Genomic DNA, 18,876 nt, shown 5'->3' on the forward strand with positions numbered 1-18,876 from the left:
TGTTTTCATCCCTTAGGGGACATTAAAGAGAGCTGGTAGAACAATGGATAAAGAAAGGAAATAATGTGTTACTTTAATTTCCTCTTCTCCCAAGCATTTGAATCATATTGACAGATGAAGAGAACAATCTTAGTGAAGCTGACTTTCAGATCCCATTCAGTGTAGTTTGTTACTATTTTTCTTTTGGACCTCTTTCCATGAGGTTTGATTCTTGACGGAAATTTTATTCTTGTGAAAACAATGAGTAAATATAGGTTAGAGCTTTCTCTCTCAGTAAATCAGTTCTCAGAAAGATATCTGAGCATAAGCTGCTTTGGGAAGCTAGGAAGGAGAAAATGTTGCTGACATGTTGACTGCATGAAGCTGTCTAATCCATCTTGAGACAGGAGGTAAGATCCCACAGTCACCAGAAGCAAAGAGACAAAATACTTAAATGTAAAGAGAGCTAAATAGATGATGAGACTGATCCTGGCCTGATACAATGAAAGTGTCTATTTCTTATGTTAGAAAAAGTAAAGGCCAGAGACTACTTTCTGACTACAAAAGTCACCTTGCCTTATAAGGTGTCTTGTAGACTATTTAAAATAGTTGTGAATGTTTAGAATGATATTTCTTTTTTTTTTTTTTTAGACGGAGTCTCGCTCTGTCGCCCAGGCTGGAGTGCAGTGGCGCGATCTTGGCTCACTGCAACCTCTGCCTCCTGGGTTCACGCGATTCTCCTGCCTCAGCCTCCTGAGTAGCTGGGATTACAGGCACACACCACCATACCCAGCTAATTTTTTGTGTTTTTAGTAGAGACGGAGTTTCACTATGTTGGCCAGGCTGGTCTCGAACTCCTGACCTCGTGATCTGAGCACCTTAGCCTCCCAAAGTGCTGGGATTACAGGTGTGAGCCACCGCACCCAGCCTGTAACTATTTATAAAAAGTTATTAAACCCTATTATTGAACTTCTAATTCTTCCAAATGACTTGCTTCATTAATTCTTGTGTTCTTTTTGAATGGCTTATTTTGAATATGTTGTGGTAACTCTCTGAAGCCATAGATTAGTAGTGTGAATGATTCACATGTTAAACCAAAATGATCCTTCTCAAGCAGATGTTCATCTTTTAAGTGTAAGGGAAAAACTTAAGAAGGAGAACTTTTAACTCAGCGTTTCTGTAAGCAGTTGATTGTGTGGTCTTCTTGGCCTATAAATGAATTTTTATTTAAATATAGCCATTATTGGATATACACATAATCTTTTTTAAGCTACTGATGTGTTAGTAACTGTTTCTAATCCTGTCTTCATACTAATTATTGATTTAACTAATGTACCTCACTACTCATTTTTAGCTGTTTTAGGATTTTTCTTTGTTTATTGGACTGAGTTAAAATAATCCCACTTCAATCAGATATTTGACAGATAATTAAATTGTTCCTTTGGCCTTTTAAATTTAACTGTATATGTTTTGAAGATAAATCCGCCCTAGAATATGAATTCTAACACATGACACGCACAGATGTCTGCTACTCTAAAGCCCAATTAACCACTGTTTTGTTATTTGGTATTTACCTAGAAGACCTAAGTTAATTTTTATTAAAAAATGATTTACCTGACAGTAAAAATAAATGATATTTTTGTGTGTATGTGTAAAACTCGAGAGTATTTGTTTAAGATAAATATTTGCAAGTAATTTATAGAATCATAAACTAGTACGGAAAGAGACATTTTAATTCATTTTCTAGTTTCTTCCCTTTACAAATGAGGAAGCATCCCCTCCCTCATTTGATGTTGTTTTATAGCAGTGATTCTTCACCATCTTTCTGAGGGCTATAATATTCCCTTTGATATCAGTGCTTCACAGGGGGAAGGAACACAGCAGGTGTCAGTGGAGGATGGTAGAGGAGGATCTCATGTTGTACATTCTTACTACTTTACTGTTTCAAAGTACTTTGACTTATAGTTACATTTGATCACCCCAAGGACCTGTGAGGTAGAAATTTTAATTTTAATTTTAATTTTGCACTTTAAGTTAATTTTGAGGCTGGGCATGGTGATTCACACCTGTAATTCCAGCAGGTGTGGAGGCTGAGGCAGGAGGATCACTTGAGCCCATAAGTTAGAGACCAGCCTGGGCAACATAGCGTGACTTGTTTCTACAAATAGTTTTAAAATTGGCTGCACAGGGTGGTGCATGTCTGTGGTCCCACTTCTCCCAAGGCTGAGGTGGGAGAATCACTTGAGCCCAGGCAGTCGAGGCTGCAGCGAGCCATGATTCCACCACTGCACTCCAGCCTGGGCAATAGAACGAGACCTTGTTTCAAAAAAATAAAAGAAAAAAGAAAAAAAATGGATAATTATTGCAGATAATTGTCAGAGGCCATTAGCCAGTAAGTGGCATGAATAAGACTTGAATTTGAGTTATTTTTGACTATATATACAACTTACTAAAGGTCGGATATGTTGGTATGGTCAGGCGTTGTACAAGAACTCATCATCTGCTACACAGCACCATGCTACTACTTTGGAAAAAGAACGATTTCCTCTGACATTTTTTGAGCTGTCATTAAAAATTAGAATTGTAATTTCTAAAGCTCTAGTTTTGATTTTCTTTGAAAACCATTTTGATATACAATGTTTATACAATGACAACAGCTATACAGTCTCTTTTTAAACTTTAGAGGAAGGGTTATTTGATTTAGAACATCCACGTATTGCTGTTCTGTGGAATACAATACAGTAGTATTGTGCTTAGAAGATCCCTCTTAGTCAAGGTAAACATGACAGCTATAAAGAAGCCAAAGTGGTTCACTGAAACAAAAAGTACATTTTTTAAAAAAGAGAAAGAAACCAAAGTGAGTGCCTGTCATTTTAGCAGAACATTGATTAAGAAAGATACAGTCGTTATTTCATGAAAACTTTTTTAAATGAAGTAACCCAAATGTGTGGGTTATTCTGAAGCTGTTTTTCATACATCTTTAAATCCCAAAACATTGAGACCAAGCGATTTTATCACTTTGGTTTAGTGTTTTTTTTTTTTAATTATGAAACTTTTATTATGAAAAGTTTCAAACTTACCTGAAGATTAGAGAAAATAGTATCATGAACACCCATTATCCATCATTCTAATTCAGTTTTATTTGGCTATTCTTGTTAATTATGAAAGGCTGCTTATAGCAAATGACCAGAATTCTACGGATCATTTGAAACCATTGAATAGGGAAAATCTTGTCACGTAAATCTAAAGTCTGTGTTCTATATTTGCTTCATAATTCTCTGTAGTATACCCCATCTCAAATTTGACTGCCGCCTTTTGCACAATTGTGACCGATAATAAAATAAGAAATTTACCGGTTATCACTAACATGTCTATTTCTCTCTTCAGCAAGTGAGTACTCTGATTTTGCTGAGTAAACAGAAGAATCCCAACTTTAGTAGTTTTATTAGTAAAATATGACCCTCTCAGCTTAAGTGCTCCTTTCTTGCAATTAATTATGGAGTTTGTAGTAAAAGGAGAGAGTAGATTTGTTTTTGCCATAGAGTAGCATCTTGAAGAATAGTACACTGATGATATGTGTTTATTAAAGTCATGTTATTTTGTGATTAATTTCATAAGGCTAAGGAAATAGAATGCATGATAATTCTGTGTTTATAGGTGAGCAGCCAGGTGCCATGGCTCACACCTGTAATCCCAGCACTTGGCAGTCTGTGCAGGTGGATCGCTTGAGCCCAGGAGTTGAGACCCCAGCCTGGGCAACATGGTGAAACCCCAGCTCTACCAAAAATACACAGATTATCCAGTCTCATAACCTGGTCTCAAAATAAATAAATAGGTTAAATTTTTCAAAAAATAACAGTGAGAGATTTGGTATATTGATGCCGTGCCTAAGCCAGTATTCCTACAACATAAATGAAGAGGCATTGGAATTCTATTATAATTTTTTGATCTGGTTGATATTTACTTTACAGAAAGTTACTTGAAGTAGATTGAGCCTGAATAGAAGCTAATAATAGACCTTTTGTTGAATATAAAAAGAAAATGCAATTGTTCCCTTGCATATAAGACAATGGTTTTCCTGTTGAACATGTGTCTGCTGCTTTGAAGAATTATTCTAATTTTAACATAATAATAAAGAATAGTAGAATCTATTTTATGTATCTGATTTACAGGTGATGGTTTTGCATGAGCAGTGTGCTTTCAGTTTTCAAAACATTTATAAACTTGCGTTCATGAAGCTATATAGAGCAAAGATAGCACAAATTAGAGCAAATTTTAAATTGGGTAATACTATCTTTAACCTTTGGGCTTTAAAAAAAGGTTGGTTATTTCACTCTTGTTCCTTTGGAATATTTCTTATTCTTGAATAGCTTCATAACTAAAAACTACCAGAGTTTTCCCTAAAATGTGTTAACTGTTAGTGCTCTAATTTTTGTTTTCAAGGTTGAAAACCCACATGTTCAGCTAACCATGCTTTACTAGGATGTTCTTTATGATTTAAGAACAAATCATTACAGAGTAAAGTGACAGAAATGATTGTGCATCTTCCCCATTCCCCATGTATTTAATGTTGACATAGAGTTAATTATGTCAGAATAGACAGTGTTCGTGGGTTGGAGGTGGTGATTTAGGAATCTGAAAATTTCTAAAGTATGTACTAGTGCAGATAGAAAAATAAAGCACAAAATGACAACTGGATTTGATACGTTCTTTTGAACAGTGTTTTCAAGGAAGATTTATGGTTAATATCTTTCATTATTTTAGTTCTGTAATGAAACCTGCTTTTCCACGTACAGATCCCAAGTTATGTCTTGAAAGAGTTTCAGGACAAAGCAGTCTTACACATGAGCAATTTTTGATATCTGAAAGTTTGGAGAAATTTAGAAATTCTGCAGTGGTAGCACTGTGTTCCATTCTCAAAGATACAAGACTTATAATTACCTCAACTGTGTGTTGGTCATGATGTGCTGTAGTGAGTGTATTAGTATTTCTCCTGGGATTTACCCTACTTTGAAGTTGAACTTTTAGAGAATTTTTCCTTATGGATCTGTTTTTCATGTAATAGCAACATTTTTTTTTTGAATGAAGTAGTTATTAAAATTTATTCAAGGTTGAAAACCCATATGTTGGGCTAGTTTGCACACTTGACTAGGATGTTCTTTACTATTTAAGAACTAACTATTACAGGGTAAAATGATGGAAGCTAGTGCACGTCTGATGCACTGATTTCCATCAGTTATTTTTCTTTGCTACAAACTTGAGTGCTATTAATTGGAAAATAGATCAGAAAATTTAGTTGTGGAGCATTCTAATAATTTTGAGGTCAGACTTCTTAAAGTTTGAATATACATAATGTTTTAGTGCACTTGAGTTAGGTTGATTTGTTTAATGGATGGTTATTCAAGAAGCTATACTTGTTTGCCTTAGATTCATGTGGTTTTAACTGCTTAAAACTCTTCTTTAGGTTCAAAGTACGGAGGGAGAAGCTCCACATGTTCCAGCCACTTACCAGCTAGGTCTTACGAAGTCGAAAAGGGGTAAGTGGACCAGTACCCACTAGTTCTGAGCACATTATCAAATATTAGTTGATTTGGAAAAAGGGGTTTTATGTATCAGTATCCGTAGTATTTATGAGTGTAAAAAGGTAAAGAACACAGGTAGGCATGATGCATTACTGTTTGGTTGTAGAACTTTTTCTGTGTTTTTTTAAGACTTTTAAAAAATTAGTTTGCTAATTTGTTTGCTTATTCTGGAATGACCTCATTTCACAATTTTGTGTGCTGTAAGTATTTTCCACTTTTGCATAAGAGCTAGTTGGGAAGTGATAGAGCGATGGATTAGGAATACCTTTTACATTGTTATGACTGAAAAATATACTGGTATTATCTGTCTTTGGTGTTTCACTATATAAATATAGTGATATATTTATAAATATAAATAAATATATTCCTAGGTATAACACATGAATATTCCTCTAGCAAAAACCACCAATTTTTTAGCAATAGTTAAAGCTAGTTAAATTCAAACTATGGGTTGAAGGTGAGTGGTTGTAGATACTGTTCCTCTCTTAAATTATTAATTATTGACCAAAGAACCTTTGAATCCATTCCTTTCACTTCTGACTTGCAACAACAGTAAAAAAAAAATGTCTGATCTTTGGATTTACAAAGCTTTTGAGCTTTAGAGAAAGGGAAAGAGGAAGAGGTGAAAATGACTACTGAAGGTAGGACTGTTTATTTTTGAAACTTTACACATGCTGAACCACCCTGTTTTTTTTTAAACAAAGATTCGTATGTATGTTCCTAGAATAGGAAATTACATGTTTGTTGTCTCCTGATCTCTGAAATTACTTCACAGGAGACAATTTGCATAATTTTTTTTTCTTTTATTGCAATATGGTATTAAGAAACAAGAACTTCACTCTCACTAGGTCACTGCAGATCTGGTTAGACTCAAAATGAACTTTACTATTTAATTTTCTTCCCCTTGTAAGTTCGTAAATTTATGTATGTGTTTCTGAACTGAGTTCATGGTCATCAAGAAGTCTTTGCTTTAGATGGGTACACAGGGGATACATTGGAAAAAGCAGCTTGCCATGCATTAAAAGGAGGATAAGAAAACAATAAAATTACTTTAAGATGTTTTAAGAGCAAGATCCCTGTGGTAGGAATGATTGGATGTGGGTTATATTCGTATCTGGGTTTTTTCCTTTTCTCAGTCAGATTTTTATAAATTAACAGTAAAATGGTTCTGTGTGTTTGTGTGCGTGAGAAAGAAGAGAGAACAACATAGTGTTTTCATCATTTTGAAAAGTAGCCTATATCCCATGTAAGTATCTTAGATCATAACTGCAGAGTTAGAAACAGTGGTAATATATTTGCTTCAAAAGTTTAGTACAAATGCATATAGCAGTTTGGTAATAGGACTTTTGAAATTAAAATTATCTTAATCTCAAATCCAGTCCAAGATTTATATACTGAAGCCCAGAGAGGTTTAATGACTTAATGTATGTTACAAGTTAGCATTCGGTAGATATGTTGGGAAAAGTTCAACCATTTTTCTTATTAAAGAGGACATACAATATTTTCTTTAGTCTAGCAGATAGTAGATAGACAGTTGTTCGGTGTCTTTATGATGATACTAGACAAAGTTTCCAGATTTTTTTCTCACTTTAATGTTTCCTCTAACTTCCTAGTTTTTAATTAGAAATCATATATTGTATCTTCAGGACAGAGATCTAATCCTTTTTTTTTTAGTTCCACCTTTTTCTGTTAAGAACTGTGTTTTTGGAAACAGAAATGCCTGACTGAAGAACCTAGATTGTGATTTATGGTTTACAAAATAGTTTCCCCTACATTCTACTTAGTTTCTGAAGTAGCCCTGTGAGATAGATAGAAGAATTATAATTATCTCATTTTACAGAGGAGAGAAGCTATTGCTTATGATGAGGAACACAGCAAGAACTTGAACCCAGGCCTCCTTGTTTTACCCATTGCCCCAAAACTGCTCTGAAGTCTAAGCAGTCTACATACTTTATGACCTTAAACTGTGTGTACTTAGGGCTTAACAACTGTGAGGTGAACTTGGCACAGACTGTACTCTCTTGCAGATAAAACAGACCTTAGCCGAGAGAACCAGTCAGAGCTGCTCACTCTGGCTGCTTTCTCTCTGAATATTTCCCTGTGCTCTCAGACACCTGACCCTGCCCAGCCAGATAGACAGTTTCACTTCTAAATCATTTAAATGACTGCATTATTCTTTTGTTGCTTTAAGAAAATAGGTATCATTGATTGACTCAGCAAACATTTATTGTCAGCTTATTCTAGGTACTGGGATACAAAGAAGAATAGTTTCTGCCTTCAGAAGGCCCACAATCTAAAGACATGAAAATACATAATTATAGTGATAACTGCTATAGCATAAGATGTTAATCATTTTACCAAGTAATATATTGCCTTATCAGTACTGGCAGTAACAGCTTATTGCAGTTTAGTTTCACAAGTATTCCAATTACCTAGGCTTATCAAGGATATGGAATAATTCCTTGTATTTCATTTTGCAGTCTTGTTACTATCAAAATGATATTACAGAATTATTCTAAATTTTTAATGAGAAAATATTATTCCATGGAAACTGAGTCTACAGTGGAGTGTTTTTCAAACCAAGTTGACTTTAATAGATTTTAAATTTTATTTAATGATATTATCTGGCTCTTTTTCTATGTGATTCATATCTTAAATTAATATGGTTTTGGCAAATACACTGTAGCCCTTTGCTTTTGAAGTTCTGCAGAACTTTGCTGTCTCTTGAAGCTTCTGCCTTGATGAATGAAGAACTGTACAGTCTCTCCCATTGTGGTAGTTGTAGTGTGGGTGGAATGTGAACATACTTACCATGCTTAGTTGGCCTTTTTACGTGTGTAAAACATTATTTATAGGTCACACCAACCAGGAATTAGAATTTCGAGGCAGAAAAATAAGCAGAAAGATTTTATAAGGTTAACAATATTGTGTTGTAGTTGAACCTATTTGGTTGAGTTTTATGTAATTGTTATGAAATAATTGTTTCATACCTTACACATTTGCATCATTTAAAACATCATAAAACACCAGAGACATTTAAGTGTGCTTGCATTTCAGATTATTTAATGTACTAGCCTTTATTGTATTTTTATTGTATTTTTTTTTTTTTTTTTTTTTTTTTTTTTTTATGTTTTTTTTTTTTTTTTTTTTTTGTGAGACGGAGTCTTGCTCTGTCGTACAGGCCGGAGTACAGTGGCGCAATCTTGGCTGACTGCAAGCTCCGCCTCCCAGGTTCATACCCTTCTCCTGCCTCAGCCTCCCGAGTAGCTGAGACTACAGGCGCCCGCCACCATGCCCGGCTAATTTTTTGTGTTTTTAGTAGAGATGGGGTTTCACTATGTTAGCCAGGATGGTCTCGATCTCCTGAGCGTGATCCATCCGCCTCGGCCTGGCAAAGTGCTGGGCTTACAGGCGTGAGCCACCATGCCCAGCCCTAATTGTATTTTTTAAATAGAGAAGATAATAGAAATCTTTACACACTATACTCTCTATTTGAACTTCTAAATTTACCTCCTAAATATCTTTACATATTTACATAATGGAAATAGTTTACTTTGGGACTTCTGTTTTTATTAGAGCCATCTTTTACTTCATCCAGTTTTCCTCCAAGGATAAGACATTGATTGGATTTACCAAAATAGATTATAATTAGAGCTTAAATAATGAGCAAATACTGAGAGATTCTGATAGAAGATCTGATACAGTTTTTGTTTGAATTTGAGTTACCTCCTGTACTTTGAAGCCATAATTTTGCATAAGTAATGCATACTTTTCTAAGAAGCATTCAAATATTGTGTGTCTTATATCTGCTGGGAATCATATCTGTAGTAATATTGCTCTCTGTAAAGTCTTATTTGGCAGTTTTTTTATAGCCACTTTTTTTATTCATAGATCATCTATTACGTACTGCAAGTCAGCATTCCGATAGCAGTGGTTTTGCTGAAGATTCTACAGACTGCCTATCCCTTAATCATCTTCAGGTAAAATTTTCTGTTCTAATAGGCACTATGATTAACTTCCTCATTTTAAGGTAATTTTTCTATTACTATATATTTTAATATTGAGTCTGTGTCATCTTTATTTTTCAAGTGACAGAACAAAACTCCTGGCATGGAGATGTTATCTAAGCATTTGACTATAAATTTTAGATTTCATTAATTCTTCTCTCTGAATATTTTTTTAAAATATCTATCTTACCCTTAATTTTTGGACCACCAGTAAACAGAGATTATTGTGATCATTAATTTGTTTTGTCTGTTGTTTTTCTTATTTTTTTAACCATCATTGTATTTCAGTATTTTACAGTAATTGTTTTGCCTATTTAATAACTGACATTAATTGTGAACCTATAGCTTGCTGAGTGTTATACTGATTTTTACACTAGGCTGTGTGAGATAACCCAGAGAACAGGCACATCTTTATCCTCAAGAAACATATAGTCTATGTGTAGAGTACACAGAACGCACACAAGAAGCATTTGAAACATTTTTAAGCAAATGCTAAAGAAAATCGGGATGAGAAAACTCCCAAAGAGCTTTTAGGAACATAGCATTTAAGGGGTAAACAGACAAGAGGCCTATCTAAGGTCACTGAGAAAGAATAAGTGAACAGAAACACTGGGAGATGGAGGAGAAACTTTCAGAAGGTATGGAAGAAAAGATAGGAATGTTGACTGTTTTTCAAATATGAATGATAGCTTAAGAGTGAGGGGTCTTTTTGTCTTTTTATAAAAACGGGGAATGACTTGGGGAAGGTATTCAGCTTAGGGAAAGAACTGTAAGAGAAGAATTGATTCAGAAAAATCCGAGATGAAAGTGGAGAGATACCCTGCTCTTGGAGAGGATATTGATCAGGAACCCAGATTGGAGGGATTCGCTTTGAGTTTCCTTTCAGAAAGGAGAGAAGGAGGGAATGATGGGGAAAGATACAAGGAAGTTTATAGATGTTGGGGAAGAACATTAGGAAATGTTTGTCCATTTTCTCTATGAGTCAGTGTGTGGTATTGAAAGGAAAGGGGGAGGTTGTTGGAAAGGGAATTTTAGGAAAACAGTGAAGTTCTGAAATAGTCTTTGTGAGAAAGTGAAAGGAAGGAGGGATGTGGTTGCTGCTCAGGGACAATAAAACAATTTTGAGCAACAGCAGGGCCATAACTGCAGTGGAGACAGTGAAATTATAGAAGCACCGTGTTGGTTTGGTATTTTGTTAATGACTCTTCTTACATATATTCTTCATCTTTCCACCTATTTTCTTTTCACAGGTTCAGGAGTCCTTGCAGGCTATGGGGAGTAGTGCTGATAGTTGTGACAGTGAGACAACAGTTACGTCACTTGGTGAAGACCTTGCCACACCAACAGCACAAGACCAGCCTTATTTTAATGAATCAGAGGAGGAGTCTCTCATCCCTCTTCAGAAGGGACTAGAGAAAGCAGCAGCAGTTGCAGACAAAAGAAAATCAGGTAGCCAGGATTTCCCTCAGTGCAAGATCATTGAGAATCCAGGAACTAAAATCCAGTCCACCTGTAGTTCAGGGGATCATGTTACTGAAGTTTCTGAAGTGGAAGAGGATTTGTTTCCAGCAGAGACGGTAGAGCTACTGAGGGAAGCAAGTGCTGATAGTGATGTGGATAAAAGCAGTGAATGTGAATTTACTCAGTATACCACACACCATATTCTGAAATCATTGGCTTCTATTGAAGCTAAATGCAGTGATATGAGCTCTGAAAATACAGCTGGGCCTCCCTCTTCCGTGGACAGAGTTAATACAGCTTTGCAAAGAGCTCAAATGAAGGTTTGCACTCTGTCTCATCAAAGGATAGGGCGTAGCCTGCTAAAATCAAAAGATTTGTTAAAACAAAGGTACTTATTTGCAAAAGCTGGCTATCCTCTAAGAAGGTCTCAGTCTTTACCAACCACCTTACTGAGCCCAGTAAGGGTTGTGTCCTCTGTCAATGTTCGACTATCTCCAGGAAAAGAGACCAGATGCAGCCCACCTTCCTTCACCTATAAGTACACACCCGAAGAGGAGCAGGAATTGGAAAAGGGGGTGATGGAACATGATGGTCAGTCTTTAGTGAAATCGACCATTTTCATTTCTCCATCATCTGTGAAGAAAGAAGAAGCCCCCCCGAGTGAGGCGCCACGGGTGGAGGAGTGCCACCATGGAAGGACTCCTACCTGTTCCCGGCTTGCTCCACCACCAATGTCTCAGTCTACCTGCTCCCTTCACTCCGTCCACTCTGAGTGGCAAGAAAGGCCCCTGTGTGAGCACACAAGAACTCTGAGCACTCACAGTGTTCCCAACATATCAGGGGCTACCTGTAGCGCTTTCGCTTCCCCTTTCGGGTGTCCTTACTCACATAGACATGCCACCTACCCTTACCGAGCGTGCTCTGTGAATCCTCCTTCAGCCATAGAAATGCAGTTGCGAAGAGTATTACACGATATTAGAAACTCACTGCAGAATCTTTCACAGGTATGAGAAAAAGTTATCTTTATTAGCTTTTTTCTTTTACTGCTCTGAGCACTTTTTAATTCACAGAGAAGCTAAGACACATCAAATATGAACTACCTTTGCTTTATTTTCTGACATGTCTAAACTTATCTGCATCTGCCTTCCTTTTCTATCTTCCCTCCTGTTTCAAGGGAGAAGCTGTAACTAATCCTGATCAAAGTCGATTTCTCTGCTCATAAGTCTGTCTCCTTTCTGAGAGGAGAGATTTTGCTCATTAAGTATCCTCCCATTTTTAGTCTACCATCCATTGTCTTTGTTTTAGGCTAGAATCTTTGTCAAGCCATTTCTATTATTAAAAAATCTTCCCTCTCAAAGTTCTTTCTCTCCTTTTCTCTGCTGTTTGAACATGTTGACTACCTTTTCCTTTTCCAAGTTTTCTCCCTGTTGGCTTCTGTGGCACCACGTTCTCCTGGTTCTGCTCGTAGCTCTCTGACTAAGCTTTCCCCTTCACCTCCTGACCCTCGATGCTGTGCACAGAGTTAGTCTACTTCCACTGGACTCAGAGACTGGAACTACTCCAGACCAGAAAATAACAAATCAGGTAAAGTGTGAATTTGATTTAAAATGCTCTGTATGTCTTGCCACTTTTTTTTTTTTGGAGACAGAGTCTCGCTCTGTCGCCCAGGCTGGAGTGCAGTGGGGCCATCTCCACTCACTGCAAGCTCCGCCTCCCGGGTTTACACCATTCTCCTGTCTCAGCCTCCCGTGTAGCTGGGACTACAGGCGCCCACCACCACGCCCGGCTAATTTTTGTATTTTTAGGAGAGACGGGGTTTCACTGTGTTAGCCAGGGTGGTCTCGATCTCCTGACCTCGTGATCTGCCCATCTCGGCCTCCCAAAGTGCTGGGATTACAGGTGTGAGCCACTGCGCCCGGCCGTCTTGTTACTTTTAAAGTCATTCTCAGATTTGTTAGTGGACTGGAAATAATTTTCCCAAAAAAGCTTTGAAAATAAGTAAGTTGTCTTCAGTTTTGCCTTTTACGTTTTCGTGAACATTCTGAACAAATCATGTTTAGACAATTGAAGAATTGAAGAAAATGACAATGTAATATAGTCATGAGAGCATTCAACAAGGAGTCAGGAGGCCTACAATGAATCTAATAAATCTCTTATCGTGACATAATAGACAGGGAGCCACTTGGAAAGTAAAAATCAAAAGTGTAACTTCTCAAGTTATAATAAGATATACCTTCTCCTAAGTTTTATCCTCATGACAATTGTCCCCTGTTTTCTGAATGGGGACAGTTTCAGAATGGGTGTTTCTTGTTCTTCCTTACAAAATATAGTTCTGTCTGTGACGGAGATGTTTAACTTTGCAGCTGTAATTATGTCAAGCTGGGGATTTCCAGGGGCCTGTCCACCAGTACCGTGGCGCATCTTTCTTTCTAGGCCACCTTGTTCTTCTGCTCCAGCTGTGGTCTCTCTCTCCTGGATGTCCCAGCAATAACTCAGCTAATAAATCTCCCCATGCCAACCCCACCCCACACTAGTGGACAGATGCTTTCTATGATGTGGTCTCTGACTATCTCTCCAGCCTCATTCCTTAGCTGTGTGTTTCATCCATCCTGGAGGACTGTGCACAGGGCTCTAAACAGTTGTGTGTTCTTAGATATCTGCACATGCTGTTTTTTTTTGTTTTGTTTTGTTTTTTAATAAAAAGATGAAGTTTCTGTTTGTCGCCCACGTGGAGTTCTGGAGACAGTGGTGTGATCACGGCTCCCTGCAGCCTTGAACTCCTGGGCTTAAGTAATCTTCCTGCCGTGGCCTCCCAAAGTGCTGGGACTGCAAGCCACTTTTTTTTTTAACCTAGATCACCCAGCCTTTGCCTTTCTTTGCATAATCAAGCCCTACTTACTGTTAAGGCTCAGTTCAAGTAGTGTCACCGCTTTTGGGAAAGTTCATGTAATATGAATTTTTGTGTGTCCATCATAGCACTCCTTCCACAGTATTATAATTTTTACAACATTTCGTTTATTTTTCCTTACACTGTGAGAACACCTGAAGGCTGGGAATACCTTTTATGTTTTTATCTCACTGCCTAAAATAGTGGCATATGGGAAATGCTCAGATGTCTAAGAAAGACGACGACGATTGCTTGCTACTCTCTCCAGAGAGTGTAATAATCGCTATACTCTCATGATGATACTTGCAATGACTTCTACATTTTTGCATTTTGATTTTGTTTTTTGCTTTTTTTTTTTCACTTTTGCAAGGCCAGAGGGAAGTCCTGAAAGAAATAGATGTGAACTATGTATGTTCCTTCGCCTCCTCCTCCTACATAGATTGACTTATACCCGGAACAGCTAGCAGTAATAGATGTCATTGGGAACTGATTTCTTTTTTCCTGCTTACAAGATGAAGGTTTTTTAGATCCTTTTGTCTTAATGAGAAAAATATGTAGGCCCCACATTCTGCCTTTTAACCCTTTAAGTGATTTGGAAGTATTCACTTTAACATTGATTTTAATCCTACTTTTACTTTTTTGAAGTACCCTATGATGAGAGGACCTGATCTTGCTGCTGCTCCATATAGTACTCAGAAATCATCTGTTCTACCTCTTTATGAAGTAAGTTCTTACTTACATCTTTGTGTTTCAAAATAATTTGTACAATTTAGAAGTGTAATTTTGTTTTATTTCATTCTAGAATACTTTTCAGGAGCTCCAGGTAATGAGGCGGAGCCTGAATTTGTTTAGAACACAAATGATGGATTTAGAATTGGCAATGCTGCGTCAGCAAACCATGGTTTATCATCATATGACTGAGGAGGAAAGGTAAAAGTTCATTTTGTCTTAGCACTCCTGAAAAAGCTTTTCATTCAAAGTCTTTTCAACTTATATTTTTAAAAATTTAGGTTTTGATTTTACTGCTGTGTACCTTATATCCGTTTTGTGAACCAGTGTAGATAAAATTAGTCATAGATAGTGTTTTACTAAGTAAACTTGTGTGCCTTCAGTATCCTTAGGATACTTAGGGTGGTTGTAACCAGTTTTCCAGTGTTTGAGATATTTGTGAGAGGATGGGGGAATAAAGACCAATATCCTTGTGGATATACCTATTGTAGTTGATATTGTACTAATTATTATAGAACCTGAGATTTCTGTACCTTCTGTTAGCATATAGTAGTTGTTGAAAGATTTGTGATTAGGAATCTCCAAACTGCATTTTTCAAACTTTGTGCCCTTCACCATACCAATAGGTTTGAAGTTGATCAGCTCCAGAGTTTGAGAAATTCAGTCCGAATGGAACTTCAGGACCTGGAACTGCAGCTGGAGGAGCGCCTCCTGGGCCTGGAGGAGCAGCTTCGTGCTGTGCGCATGCCTTCACCCTTCCGTTCCTCTGCACTCATGGTATGCTACCTGGAGGGTGGTTGAAGTTTTCACCAAAGATTTATTTATAATGTTCTAATAATTTAGGACTTGTGCCTTCATTTCAAGTCATTTATTTTAATGGTATTAAAAGCATGCATATTGTTTAAGGAGCTTTCCCACAAACCAGTTGAATGTACAGTTTGTAATTATTGTCATAAATAGTATATTTAGAAATATGTTGAAACATTTTAATGATAAATTTTAATAATAGGAAAGAATAAGGGTTAATACGAAAGTTGAGTGTTTTTAAAGGAAAAATGATAGTGAATTAACATATGACTAATGTAAATTTTAATTGTTGCATGTAACTGTGGAGAACACAGATATGTATTTTGCTCAGTTTTTTTTTCTCTCTTGCCTTTAAATAAAAAGCATTCCCTTTAAACTTTTTCTTTATTTTGGATTCTTTTCCATTTGTTTTTAAAGGAATCAAATGGTACCTGTATATTTTATTTTATATATATATATTTTTCCTAAATATATAGATGTATATCCAAGAGAATAAAAAGAAGTATCTTTTTGTACCACTTTTCATACTTCTAATGTTTCTTTCCATGACATTTGAACTTCAACAGTTGTATTCTTATTTTTGCAAATATCTTTGAAGTTGTAGAATATGTTGCTTTGAAATGTTGAAGTAGTGAATTATTATTCTTTACCTTAACAATGTATTTGATTTTGTTAAAAAGAAGTGGCCTGAATATACACACATATACTTATGTGTGTATATACTACAAATGAAGTAGAATAAATATTTGTGTATAAGCTCACATATATGTATAGTATAGACTAAGAATGTTCTATATTGCTAATGAATGTACTTTTCAACATGATTTTGATTTATCATTCTGAGAAGTGTGTGTTGGTGACAGGGGAGAACTAGAACATCCTCTTTGCATATTGCATCAGTTTTAACTCACAATGCATTTTATGGGATCTGTGACACTTGAGGGTAACCTTTATAACATAAAGGGATGCTTCCAGGCACTAATCAGCCAATTAATTTTATTTTGAAAGTCTTGCAATTTGAAAATATATATATGTACATTATAATTATATATGCATGTATATATACACACACATGCACATATATATATATATATATTGTTCTTACCTTTTCAGGGAATGTGTGGCAGTAGAAGCGCTGATAACTTGTCATGCCCTTCTCCATTGAATGTAATGGAACCAGTAAGCTTCTTTCCTCTTAAATCACTGGGGAAGGGAATGATATAACATTTCACAGACACATAGTTTCCCTAGTTTAGATGAAATATATGTTTGTTTTAAATACATAATTTGATAAATTATAGTTGATTGGAAGTGACTTTCACCTTTTAAAGTCCATTGCTGTCTGAAGCCACTAGAAAGCCACCTTAATTGCAATAGTGATTTATCTTTCTGACTAAAGGAGGTAATGCACCATAAAAAGCATGTACAGTGGCTCATGCCTGTAATCCCAGCACTTTATTTAAGTGGCTGAGTTGGGAGGATTGCTTCAAGCCAGGAGTTTGAGACCAGCCTAGTCAACAAAATAAGACCCTTTCTCTACAGAAAATTTAAAAATTAGCCAGGCATGGTGATATGTGCCTGTAGTCCCAGGTACTCAGGAGGCTGAGGTGGGAGGATCGCTTGAGGCCAGGAGCTCAAGGCTACAGTGAGCTATGATTGTGCTACTGCACTCCAGCCTGAGTGACACAGCAAGACCCTGTCATTAAAAAATAATAGGCCAGGTATGGTGGCTCATGCCTGTAATCCCAGCACTTTGGGAGGCTGAGGCAGGTGGATCAACTGAGTTCAGGAGTTTAAGACCAGCCTGACCAACATGGTGGTCATCTCTACTAAAAATGCAACAATTAGCTGGGCATGGTGGCAGGTATCTGTAATCCCAGCTACTTGGGGGGCTGAGGCAGGAGACTCGCTTGAACCTAGGAGGTGGAGGTTGCAGTGAGCTGAGATCAAACCATTGCACTCCAACCTGGGTGACAGTGAGACTTCATCTCAAAAAAGAAAAAATTGATTTTTAATTTACACTTCAGGAGAAATGTGCTTTCACAGTATCATCCTGGGTTCTTTAGGTAGTTAGAGCTGTAACATGACCACGTTTTTAACAGAAATCTGACTTTATTGTGTTAGACAGATTGGTTCATTTGGGGGCAAAAGCACTATGAGTAACTATTTTTCACTAGTTACTCTTCCTTACAAGTGATTTGGACACCTTGGTGGTAACAAGTAAAATTTCATCCCAATATGTATTCTGTTTACCTGTTTTGTTGCTTCATCTCAATAGGAATTTACATTTTACTTACCATTTTTGCAAATAAAGTTGAGTAGTTACTAAATTAATGGAATAGATTTATGTCTTTACAAATTACATAATTTTAGGCAATAACAACAACCAGGACTTTAACCTTTTAAGCTACCAATCTTAATTCCAAGAGAGAAGAATAACATTTTTTTATGATCTCCAGGTCACTGAACTGATGCAGGAGCAGTCATACCTGAAGTCTGAATTGGGCCTGGGACTTGGAGAAATGGGATTTGAAATTCCTCCTGGAGAAAGCTCAGAATCTGTTTTTTCCCAAGCAACATCAGAATCATCTTCTGTATGTTCTGGTCCCTCTCATGCTAATAGAAGAACTGGAGTACCTTCTGCTGCCTCAGTGGGCAAACCCAAAACCCCATTAGTGGCAAGGAAGAAAGTATTCCGAGCATCGGTGGCTCTAACACCAACAGCTCCTTCTAGAACAGGCTCTGTGCAGACACCTCCAGATTTGGAAAGTTCTGAGGAAGTTGATGCAGCTGAAGAAGCCCCAGAAGTTGTAGGACCTAAATCTGAAGTGGAAGAAAGGCATGGAAAACTCCCATTAATGCCAGCTGCTGAGGAAATGCATAAAAATGTGGAGCAAGATGAGTTGCAGCAAGTCATACGGGAGGTGGGTAAAATCTGTGTTTAATTCATTTATTTGGAGGTATGTGTTAGAGGAGATTTTGTTTGAATATTAATTATTTACAGGATGTTCTTTTGATTCACTGTATTCAATAATTTTCACAGAGCTTTTAAATTAGCTTTCCTATTGATCAAGTTTGTGTCAATTAAGGTATATTTGTAATGACATTTCTGCAAATTTCGTACTCCAATGTGAAATAATGACAGTTCTCCGTGTTCACTTCGGTGAAAAAGATGTGTGAAGGACTCAAACATACAACATACTCTTTGGACCTCTTGTTTCCACATCTGCAAAATGAGGATTTACAGTTTAGATCTCTTCGAAGATTAAAAGCTGCATTTTATAGCTGGGCATGGTGGCATGTGCCTGTAGTCCCAGCTACTTGGGAGGCTAGGGCAGGAGAATCTCTTGAACCCGGGAGGTGGAGGTTGCAGTGAGCCAAGATCACGCCATTGCACTCCAGCCTGGGCAACAGAGCGAGACTC

General features: G+C 36.9%; 1 protein-coding gene across 5 annotated transcripts in view; it reads left to right on the forward strand.

The window, feature by feature from the left end:
* Positions 1 to 18,876, forward strand: part of SSFA2 (sperm specific antigen 2) — a 38,522-nt gene that overhangs the window by 12,412 nt on the left and 7,234 nt on the right. For 3 of the 5 annotated variants that reach the window (XM_012000044.1, XM_012000045.1, XM_012000047.1), the window contains 8 exons: positions 5,444 to 5,516; positions 9,453 to 9,541; positions 10,819 to 12,033; positions 14,562 to 14,639; positions 14,719 to 14,846; positions 15,272 to 15,422; positions 16,566 to 16,631; positions 17,912 to 18,376. In XM_012000044.1, the coding sequence (XP_011855434.1) occupies positions 5,444 to 5,516; positions 9,453 to 9,541; positions 10,819 to 12,033; positions 14,562 to 14,639; positions 14,719 to 14,846; positions 15,272 to 15,422; positions 16,566 to 16,631; positions 17,912 to 18,376 (2,265 nt within the window). The remainder of the gene's footprint in view (positions 1 to 5,443; positions 5,517 to 9,452; positions 9,542 to 10,818; positions 12,034 to 14,561; positions 14,640 to 14,718; positions 14,847 to 15,271; positions 15,423 to 16,565; positions 16,632 to 17,911; positions 18,377 to 18,876) is intronic. The other 2 variants (XM_012000046.1, XM_012000048.1) reach the window with 1 other exon arrangement.

This window comes from Mandrillus leucophaeus, unplaced genomic scaffold (genome assembly GCF_000951045.1).
Source record: "Mandrillus leucophaeus isolate KB7577 unplaced genomic scaffold, Mleu.le_1.0 Scaffold614, whole genome shotgun sequence".
In the NCBI taxonomy this organism is placed as follows: Eukaryota; Metazoa; Chordata; class Mammalia; order Primates; family Cercopithecidae; genus Mandrillus; species Mandrillus leucophaeus.